At 36.0% G+C, this 12126-nt stretch overlaps 1 protein-coding gene across 3 annotated transcripts in view; it reads left to right on the top strand.

Annotated features, from left to right (window-relative positions):
- LOC138692627 (5-formyltetrahydrofolate cyclo-ligase-like) overlaps positions 1-12126 on the top strand; it is a 42425-nt gene that overhangs the window by 8462 nt on the left and 21837 nt on the right. For all 3 annotated transcript variants that reach the window (XM_069815679.1, XM_069815680.1, XM_069815678.1), the window contains one exon: positions 10311-10438. In XM_069815679.1, the coding sequence (XP_069671780.1) occupies positions 10311-10438 (128 nt within the window). The remainder of the gene's footprint in view (positions 1-10310; positions 10439-12126) is intronic.

Here is a 12126-nt window from a genome sequence, read left to right as displayed (position 1 = left end):
TTGTTTAAGAATTGAATGTCTTTTTAGAATACGAAATTTGAAATATCTTCAAATAAAAACATGTGAAATTATTAGCAGAACATTAATAACCTTCTTTTTAAAGGAAATCATGAAATAGTTTTCAAGTTGCACGTTTCAAATCATGATTTAGGCTACAATATTTAAATATATACTCTAGATTTATAAGGTCTGGGGAATTATAAAAAAGAAAGGTGATAATGTTATGAAACTCGTTATCACCTTGTCTAGAGTTGTGATTGCTAAAAACGTAGGTAAAAAACACTTTTACAAATAAATTCGTTCCGAAGAGCGTCTTCTAGTGTTCGGTAGTACTGCTTGTTGATGCTGAGCCCCATCGTATCTACAACAACGTAATAAAATACCATCCACTGACACTGGACATGGCACGTATCAGGTGTAGGCTCGCCACTTGGAAGACAGCCGTGCGACAGAAGGCAGTGACCAGTCCTCGGTATATTGAATGCTTATCTGCACATGTTGCGAGGCTCTTATGGACGTAACCCACTCTGGAACAGCATTCTTTATCCTCCGCAATTTATATCCCTCTCGTGTTAGACTGAAGAACGTGGTCGTCGATTCATTAAACTTCGATGAAACTCTATACAGTGTATTCAAAAAAGGTTTGACTTTTACAATTGATGATATTCAACAAAAAAGTGAAACAAATTACTAATAAACATAGATCCCAAAACAATACTTTATATAATAATAATAATAATAATAATAATAATAATAATAATAATAATAACAATAATAATAATAATAATAATAATAATAGTAATAATAATAATAATAATAATAATAATAATAATACAATAGTCCTGCCAAGACTCTGGAATTCGTTACCTGCTAGCATCAGGGACTGTCGAAATAAAATTCAATTCAAACGCAAACTTACTAGGCACTTGGTCAGTAATTGAGACTCGTTCAGACATGGTTTCTTGTAAATAGTTCTCTTAATCTATCACAAAATATTTCAATATCCGGTAATTTCATCACTATAGAATTTTGTTATTGTAGGTTTAATTTGTAATTTAGTAAATACAAAAATATTCTTTGTTCTTAACTTCTATGATAAAATGTCTAGCTTTCATTAATCAGGTATTCTTGTCGTACTTTAATTTTTATTGTAATTGTAATTGTAAATTTAATATTAATTGTAATCATATTGTTCATGTTATAGTTGTAATCCCCTGGTAGAGGGGCAGAGAAGGCCTGACGGCCTTATCTCTACCAGGTTAAATAAATAAATAAATACTAATAATAATAATAATAATAATAATAATAATAATAATAATCTACTTGGAGGATTTAGTGAAGAACAGTTTTCAGAACATGGGAGTGGTGATAGTAGGAGGAATAAAATAAAGTGCATAAGATTTTCCGATTATTTATTTTATTTTATTAGGTTATTTTACGACGCTCTATCAACATCTTAGGGTATTGAGATGAAGGTGATAAGGCCGGTGAAATGAGTCCGGGGTCCAACATCGAAAGTTACCCAGCATTTGCTCATATTGGGTTGAGGGAAAACCTCGGGTAAAAATCTCAACCAGGTAACTTGCCCCGACCGGGAATCGAACCCGGGCCACCTGGTTTCGCGGCTAGACGCGCTAACCGTTACTCCACAGGTGTGGACTTTGCCGATGATATGGCGTTGTTACCAGAAGAGGAGATGATAGGCTACTAAGGGATAGCTATGCTACGGAGCTAAATGACAGCTGTGAGCAGTATGGGATGAAGATAAATGCAAACAAGACGAAGAGCATGGTTATCGGAAGAAAAATAAAGGAAATAAACGCGCGAATTTTAAATGAGGCAGTAGAACAACAGCTTCATATACTTGGGGTGTACTATAAGCAGTAACATGGGCTGATGCCAGGAAGTCAAAAGGAGGAGAAGCTTTTAATAGAAAAAGGAGCATCTTTTGCGGAACTCTGGACAAGAAACTAAGAAGAGACTAGTGAAGTGCTTCCTTTGGTATTATAGACCAACGTCTTTCAAATTGGGCTGAAGATGCTCTGACATCTTCTTACGTTGTCATTCTGACTTTCTTTGCCGACACATTATCAAAAAGAAAGAGCTTTTCCTGTGTGAATATGAAGGCTAGGATGATGGCCCACCTGTCAGCATCGGATTCACGAATTTTACCCAGATCACCGCGGATGTGGACAATCATCGCATATAGCCCAAAATGTGCCTCAATGTAAGGATCCGTCTTAGGTTCAGCTCTCGCAAAGCTAAGCCAAGCCAATGTGTCATCTTTATGATACCATTTCTTTTTCAGCACAAGCGAGTAGATTCACGAGAAGGCAGATGAGATGCAAGCAAAGGAGGGAAATTATCCTAATCCGGTTAACTCTTCTCAGGGAACGCACTTTCACTGCTGGTTACTCTCATCGCCAATTGCTAACGAGTTAGTACTCATTAACAGGGAGTAACAAGTTGACTAATTCCTTATTATTCAACAACTCTTGTTGCACAGAGTTCACCAACCCCGTCACATACACAGAAAAATAACACCTTTTAAATCTAGTTCTCATCCTGCCCGCGGCTTCTGATTTATAGCATCCTCTCATTTTGTCGTATTTATTCATGCTTTCGATGCACACGAGATTATAAGATCCCATCACTTCGATGGGGATTCACGGTTGACTGTCTGCTGCGAACTGCATTATTCCGCAGTCTGTGAATACAAGATGCAGAAAAAGTATCTGGACAATTTTTTTGGAATGACATATGGGATCAAAACAAGCATATTTTGTTACTAAACTATGTCGAAATTTCTTCCTTGCAATTGAATTGATTTTGTTAGTAAATTACAGTATGTCTAAACTGCTCCCTTTCGATGAAATTGATTTTGTTAGTAAACTATGTTGAAATTGGTTCCTTTCGATTGAGTTGATTTTGTTAGTAAACTTAGTTGAAATTGCTTTGTGGCGATTGAGTTGATTTTGTTAGCAAACTATGTCGAAATTGCTTCCTTGCGACTGTGTTGATTTTGTTAGTAAACTGCGTCGAAATTGCTTTGTTGTGATTGAGTTGATTTTGTTAGTAAACTATGTCGAAATTCCTTTGTTGTGATTAAGTTGATTTTGTTAGTAAACTATGTCGAAATTGCTTTCTTGCGATTGAGTTGATATTGATAGTAAACTGCGTCGAAATTCCTTTGTTGTGATTAAGTTGATTTTGTTAGTAAACTATGTCGAAATTGCTTCCTTGCGATTGAGTTGATTTTGTTAGAAAACTATGTCGAAATTGCTTTGTTGTGATTAAGTTGATTTTGTTAGAAAACTATGTCGAAATTGCTTTGTTGTGATTGAGTTGATTTTGTTAGTAAACTATGTCGAAATTGCTGTCTTGCGATTGAGTTTATTTTGTTAGTAAACTATGTCGAAATTGATTCCTTGCGATTGAGTTGATTTTGTTAGTAAACTGCGTCGAAATTGCTTTGTTGTGATTGAGTTGATTTTGTTAGAAAACTATGTCGAAATTGCTTTGTTGTGATTAAGTTGATTTTGTTAGAAAACTATGTCGAAATTGCTGTCTTGCGATTGAGTTGATTTTGTTAGTAAACTATGTCGAAATTGCTGTCTTGCGATTGAGTTGATTTTGTTAGTAAACTATGTCGAAATTGATTCCTTGCGATTGAGTTGATTTTGTTAGAAAACTATGTCGAAATTGCTTTGTTGTGATTGAGTTGATTTTGTTAGTAAACTATGTCGAAATTGCTGTCTTGCGGTTGAGTTGATTTTGTTAGTAAACTATGTCGAAATTGATTCCTTGCGATTGAGTTGATTTTGTTAATAAACTGTGTCGAAATTGCGAGTGAATTGATTTTGTCGATTGAATAGAACGGAAAGGTTTGGATTTGAATTTCCGGAGAGAGCACTACGACCCAGCACTGCGACCTTAGAAGATCTATTGTGCTGACTATCAAGCTAGGCGTATTCCTAATTCACACCGGCTGAATGCACTAAGATTCACTGTGTATCCAGGCTTCGAGCAGGCAACCCCACTCGTCCCTAGGCAGCCTCTTCCATGCATCGCCAGCCGGCGTTCGGGGAATTCTACGAATTGACAACGGAATGGAGAAATGTTGACGGATAGATGCCTCACACGGGGAAACGGAAGAACCTCCAGCAAAACCACAATGGTACCTTGTCCACCACAAGTATCACTATGGATTTTTCACATGCAAAACCCCAGGCCAGACCGGGACTCGAACCCGGATCGTCGAAGATCTGATGACTCATCCATCGCAGAGGATGCTTCCTTGCAATGGTACATGCTGTGAAGTTACACCTGCGCTCTGGCTTTCTGAGGCCATTGATTTGACACAGTTGGAATTTCTGCTTATGTTGATATCCATATGAAAGGCAATTTATGTTACGTCAGTGCAGGACGAAATGTACCTCGTTTCTCATATTGCAGAAACAGCAGCAGTCAACAAAGAACATACCGACATTTTTAACAACAGAGAGAATCCCTGCTTCTTTGTTTGCAACTCTGCACGGAAGTTGGCAGCTGTGCTTTAGAACATCTTCATCGTACCGTAAAGTGAATAAATGCAAATCCATTGCCGTCCACATGCCTCAGCAGAGGTGAACGATCATCTATCCAGTACAGGGGTAATGTGTTGACAACAAGACGATCCTCTCCAACCGTTATAGCTCGCTTATGAAACCTGATTTTGCTTCTCACTGTAGCTTCCCAAATTCAACACGATTCCCCCATGAAGAATCGAACCAGTGCTCATTCCATAATGCGAGTCCAAGGTATGACTTCCTAGTCTACGCTGGTTTGGCGTGGGACAAGTTGCGTTCCGTTTCATTAAATTATATATTTAATTTTAGTATATTATATCATGTTGCTTTATATTGTATTAAGATTTTGCACTACTTGATATAACGCCATGTGTTGTGTCGTATCGTCGTAATCATATTATATTTTACGGTATAGAATCTCATTATATTGAGTTGTTCATGTATTTTGTACATATTTCGTTGAAGTTGGTTATTTATTGTATTACACAACTTTGTAGTTGTTTTTTGTCACATGTTGCGTTGCTGTAGGATACATTATATAGGATTCAATACTTTTAAGATACAGTATACAGATTGGACGGAAAGTCTCTCTTTCCTTAGTAGTTGAGTCATTGATATTTCTTTCATTATGGAGATAATACTAATTCTCCCCAGCAAAGGCAGCAGTTTGTTACAGAATGAATATCTTTCTGTTTTTGTGCTGTCATTTTTATCACTTTCCCACGGCTGCAATTCTTGTTTTTCCAGGTGTCATTGTTGTGGTACACGTTTTCTTTAAAGTGCACTGTCATCATTTTAGCAGCGCTGTATTTCATGAGTTATTGTAAAATATGGCTTTGTCATTCTATTAGGTGTTCTCACAGCTTATTTTAACAGAAAAAGGCAAAATCATTTTAATATTAATGCAGAACTGGCAGTTATGTTACAGACAGACAGTGCTGTAAGTCCATGATTTATTCACACTCTCATTTTAATTAATATATGTTTTCTTTACTTTTAAGGTGTGATAATATTAATGAGATCAAAACGAGAACACATTCGTTCACAGATACAAGGGCATGTGGCATGCCTTCTACAAAAACTGCTTCAATTGCGAGAATTCATATAGCCAAAGCTTCAATTAAACTTTTGAAGGAGACATTTTCTAATGTTTGGGAAAATTTGCCTGGAAACAGTCCGGATCTCAATACTGTGGAACACCTAGCAGAAAAAAAAACACAGGACGGAATATTCAAAGAACCTCATAAGCGCAACAGTGATCAGCTGATTGCACGTATTAAAAAGGAATGGAACTACATTACAATTGAAGAGACTACAATGGTGACAGTTTTGCCAGACGTGTAGAAAATGTCTCCATCGAATGTCCAGTTGAATGAGCAAATTGTGATAAAAATTTTTATAGAAAATTGTCCATGTAGTAAATCACCTTAATAGAATTTGAAGGGAGAAATTTTCTAACAACCCTGCAAAACTCATTAACAAATTATTTAAAACGATGAGCCTACCAGTAGGACGCAACACTATATTATCTGTGTTTTGTGCTGATCATCAAGTAATCATGCCTCGAGAAAAAGAACATCTAGAATACATGGCCAGATGATTAAAAAACATGTGCCTATTACTAGAGAAGACTATTGACAAAAATATGTAAAATATAGTATGATGATTTAAAAGCATATGCGTACCAGTAGAGGAGGCAATCGAGAAATATGCAGGGGATGACAGACGAGAGGTTTCCCAGACAATTTCTAAATTAGATACCAACTGAAAGAAACCCTTGAGGAAGATCTAGATAATTTATAGTGGAGAAGTAAGTCGGAATGTGGCAGAATGAAGACCGAAGCTGGTAGAATGGATCAACAAAGAGGAATGTTGACTGGGGAACTTTTAAAACATCTGTAAATAGAAAAAATATCTAGGCACACTTAGGAAGACGACTGGAAAACCTGAAAAAGCCTCTGCAAGTTCCCAAACCGGGCAAAAGGAGAATGTTTATTTTATATCAGATATCGTGAACAGCAATATTATAGTATATACTATTTTCATTATTTTGATAATAGTAAATATTACGAGAACATGAATTCATTTGAGAACGGTAAAAATCTTCATCAGTCTTTCGAGTCTTCCTGTCGCGGAGGTGAAGTGTCACAGAGAAGTTATGCAACTGTTTTGCAAACTCCGTCTACTCTTCATGGTTGATAAACAATGTCAAAGCTCACAGCCATGAAATGCTCATTATGACAGGTCGGGATATAAACGGTACCGGTAAATGACTTCTTTCGCTTTCTTGGAGTAATAAAAGTTGCCTTAACGTGTCATTCTTTTTATTGTCGGTACAGCAAGAACAGAGGTTCATATCGGCAGCTGAATTCTTCTGCTTAAGGGTATATGTACGTGAACGGCCACAAATATCATCAGAAAATGCAGGCTCTAAATTTCTAAAATTTTGTAAGGAAATGAACTCACATTTGGATAAAAATTACAAGGTACCACAACAAGACTTATTAGAACTTAAGTATCTGATAAAAGTATAAAAAAGTTACTAATAATATTTTTTTTAGAATTCACTTTTTATTTTAAGTTAAATTTTTCAAAATTTGACAATTTTCATTATTTCTGAATTAATAATTATCAATAGTGTGAATATGATCATTGTAATTATTATTTTTATTGATATGGAGAATATCTCATTTGATGGTATATTATTTCATAACTCCACAACCATTAGAGATATAATTATGAAAATTTGTACACTGATTTAACATACATTTATGCAAAAAGTAGACTGCAATAATGCCCATTTCTTTGAAAATATAAAAATTAGGTCTCAAAACATTATGTAAATTTTAATATACCTTATATGGGAAAAATAAAAAATTAATTGTATTAATATAAACAACTCTACATATCTGAAAGTAGTCTACTTTTCAGAAATAAGTGTTTATTACACGCAGGAAAAATATTAAAAATGTCAGAGAGACTGTAACAATGTTATGGTTACCAAATGATGTAACTGCAGAATTTTTTTTGATGCTTTGATAAAACTAGTTTGAAAAACATCTTTCGTAACCCTTTTTATACTTTTATTACATATTTAAGTTCTAATAAATCTTGTTCTGGTACCTTGTAATTTTTGTCCAATTGTGAGTTCATTTTCTTATAAAATTTTAGAAATTTAGAGCCTGCATTTTCTAATAATATTTGTGGTCATGCACCCGGCCCCAGAACAATTTTTCCTTGAAATTATTCAAACCTGCTTTACAGGGAGCTACTACCTGAAAGCCAGATATGCATAATATATTCGTTACTGGAGTCTACATTAACAGGAAGCCACAATTTAAGTCACATAGAATTTGTGTGCACTCAAAGTTGGGTTGTGGCGTCTTGTCAGCCCATTTTGAGTTGTGTGGATATAAATGAAAAATTGTTGTTGTTTTCTAATGCCAGGCGTTTGACAATAAAGTCATTTGACCTCTTGCACTCCAATATTTTTCAAAGATATTATCATGGTCAGCCACTGAAGCACAGATTTTGAGGTGTTCCGAATCCATTTATTGGTTTGAGTTGCATAATGGGCAGTTAGGGGACTGATATATTCCAATTCTATGCAGGTGTTTGGCCAAACAATCATGGCCTGTTGCCAATCTAAATGCAGCTACAGACGATTTTCGTGGTAAATCGGGAATTAACTGTGGATTTTTATGCAGAGAGTTCCATTTTTTTCCTTGAGATTGTGTTATCAAATTTTGTTTGTTGAAGTCTAAGTATGTAGATTTAATAAATCTTTTCACAGAGTAATACGTAGATTTAGTAACAGGTCTGTAAGTAGCAGTGCTGCCCTTCTTTGCCAAAGCATCCGCATTCTCGTTTCCCAGGATTCCACAATAGGATGGTACCCATTGGAATACAATTCTTTTATTGAGTGATATTAATTGAGAGAGCATGAAAAATTATGACGGTGTTCGTGTATAGCTCCTGGGGTAGCTCAGTCGGTAGAGCATTAGTGCGCTAAGCGAAGGGTCCCGGAATCGATATCAGGCCCCGGAACAATTTCCTTGAAATTATTCAAATATTTGTAGTCGTTCACGTACATATAACCTTAAGTTTTTCTAATGCAACGTCGGAGTCCAACTTGCCACCGTCTTAGCTATGACGGTTGTTATGGTGATGGAAGAGTAAAATAAAAGGTTTCGGTAAGAATTGCTAAATATATAGCAAGCGGTATTATCTAAAGTAAACTAAATGTTAGATTCGGAAGCACGAAAACTAAATTTCCATACTGTGATATAGCACTTGTGAATGCTCCATGTGAAGATACCGTAACGGTTCGTGCTGTGCGCTTGAATAGATGTTGAAACGTGTACACTCCTCTTCAGTGGGCGATATGGAGTCTATTTACATGAAACAGGAATTTATTGAAGGCATGGATGTTAAATTAACTAGAATCTCCTGAGGGCGCTCGTGCCAACATTGTAATGATGAACAGAACCGTCAAATCCTTCACCATATAATTTCTGATTTTTATCTCAAACTTGTAAAATGAAAGCACGGAAGGAAATTCAGTCGGATTTTGTTTTAGACACTCATAATTATTACAACAGTACACAAATAAATTACAAGCGAACAGAATTCCATAGAAAAAAGATTTTAACGATCAATTGTCATAGGAATCAGTTCAATAATTATATTTGAGAAACAGAATTAAATATACTGTAAAATCAGAATCCGAAGTGAAATTTACATTGGAAATTCTATTTTAGTACAAGTAAATTCTTCTAAATATTCGTCACAATTTTACATACTAGTTAAGTACAGTAGAAAATGAAATAGCATCAAAATTGAGAATTTCAACTAGGAGCTTAGAATCATCAATCGAGTTTTACAAAAACATACAAGAATGCTGTATTATGTTACCGTTAAAACCCGAAATCCGTCAAAACAAGTTTCAGTTTTCCTTACCAGAATTTCATAATTGTTCCATTAATCATCATCATCATCATCATCATCATCATCATCATCATCATAATCGTACAGCGCATGCATTATGTCCAGACACTCCCCCACTCTTGCTACAGAGTTGCGCACTAGATCGGATGAGTATACTTACGAATTATAGGGGAATGGGTTAGTCTTTGCCTTGAACTCTGTAGACACGCCCGACCTTCCCTTCTACTCCTACCCCCTACAGAGAAACGTTGTTCCCGTACTGCATATCGCGTGTGTCTTGACAAAATGTACGGTGTTAAGTACTTCACCTCCTATGGTGCACGAAGGGCAACGCCTTCATGGCGGCTGAAAGAACAAGCTCTGGCGCGTCGTCCTGTAGGTGGGGACGCTTGAGTGAATGATGGAAGTGTCCACCATTAGTTTAAAAAAACTGACTAATAGGAAGCCGACGAAGGCGGAAAATAATAAAAATTGGAGAATTCTATTATTATTATTATTATTATTATTATTATTATATCTTATATAAAGAGATAACAGTTAAAAAAGTAATATACATGCAATATTTTCATTTAAGTTCCTATTTAATGTTTATAAAAATGACTACGATACGATACCCCGGATTCGAGGCATGTCACATGTGACATTTAATTAATTCTAATTAGCGTTGATCATGCATTAATTGTCTTGCTTCTTTCCTGTCCTATCTAGCTGTAATATTAACATGAATGTGTAAGTTATCTGTCTTGCTTCAATACGGTAATACTGAATTCTAATAATTTTCTTCGTTTATTTCAGTTTCTTTCAAGTACCGAGTACCTAAAAAGCAACCGAATCTCCGTTTTCATCAGTATGGATGATGAAATACAAACAGATGAAATTATACGTAACATATTTCAAACTGGAAAATGTTGCTTCATTCCAAGGTAGTATGCTGAAATATAATTTTAAAATTTTCTGTAGGCTAAGTCTGTGTATTATTATTATTATTATTATTATTATTATTATTATTATTATTATTATTATTATTATTAGACTATTATTATTTATAAAACAGTTATATTACCACTTGTTCTGTATGGTTGTGGAACTTGGACTCTCAGTTTGAAAGAGAAACAGATATTAAGGGTGTTTAAGAATACGGTGCTTAGGAAAATATTTGGGGCTAACTGGGATGAAGTTACAGGAGCATGGAGAAAGTTACATAACGCAGAACTGCACGAATTGTGTTCTTCAGCTAACATAATTAGGAACATTAAATAGAGACGTTTGAAATGGGCAGAGCATGTAACACATATAGGCCTAGACTACTCCAGAAATGCATATACATTGTTAGTTGGGAGTACAGAGGGAAACATCTTTTGGGGAGGACTGTGACCGTGAGGATGATGATGGGAGAAGGGAAAACTCGGTGCCGGCACGTAGCCTACTCTTGTCGAATAGCACCAAGGGGGCCGCCAGACTAAACGTCCCTATCCGACGGACGAATCACTATCAACAATGGCATATGCCTTCCCTTTACATGCACTGCGGAGAGATTTGGGATTTAACCCAGTCATATTGGTGCATAATTTAGTGATTAGAAGTTGAGCACCGCCATCTCTCCTAGTCCCCAGGTATAAATTTTATATACAAATTTCTGACCCCGCCGGAAATCGAACTCGGGCGGGCTAGTCTGAAGGTAGACGCGCTACCACAGAGCTAACTCGGCGGACAGGTTGTAAAATGTGGGCCTCAAAACCTAAGGATCGCTCTGAATATTTGTTGTGCATAAAATAATGCACATTGTTGGTTAAAAAAAAAAGTCGCGACGCTCTTGTTCCCCGCGTGACTCCTCCTCTTTGCTTACTTCTTAGGAAGTGAAGGCTCTATAAAGTCTAGGTAGGTAGTATCGTTCGCCATTTTTGTTCTTTCGTTGTTCTTTCGAGGAATCTATTTGCCACACCTTTAAACATTATCATGTCGTAGCTCCTATGATAATAAATCAAACGCACTGTAATTCAGCAAATAATTGAGTGGCAAATAACGTCTTCGTGTGCTTTCTGCGAACGCCAACGAAAGAGCCAAAATGGCGGGCGATTATATTAAGTATTTATCGAGTCTTAAGAAATGAATAACGTCTTTATCAGTGAATCACAAGACGCACACGTTTAAATGTAGCCGTCCTGCAACGCGATTGGCTGCCGGAAATTAGAGCAACGGGACTATATAACCCAACATTTCCAATTTTAAACATATTTGAAGTGTTCATAACTTAAAGGCAAACAACTCACCGTGTTCCTCTCTTCTCTCGTTGCCGTTCCACTAATCATTATTGATCTGAAGGAGTACCGAGCAATGTTGATGCGTTCAATGTACACTGTCAACACAGACTACAACTCAGGGCTCCAAATACCCTGCTATACCATCCCACGTAATATTTATAATATTTTCTGAAACACTCTGTATATATCGATACAAACTTTCATTGTTGCTGAATAAATACCAACAAATAGAATTTCTACATTTTCAATAATTATGATTTTATAACATGTTGAAGCTGTTTATTTCTTTTGCAATCACGGTGTATTTTGTGTGCGTAATTTCCAAATAAATACACGTATGTCGAATGGTT

The sequence above is a fragment of the Periplaneta americana genome, chromosome 17, assembly GCF_040183065.1.
Source record: "Periplaneta americana isolate PAMFEO1 chromosome 17, P.americana_PAMFEO1_priV1, whole genome shotgun sequence".
Taxonomy (NCBI): domain Eukaryota; kingdom Metazoa; phylum Arthropoda; class Insecta; order Blattodea; family Blattidae; genus Periplaneta; species Periplaneta americana.
This window is presented reverse-complemented; position numbering and strand designations above follow the sequence as displayed.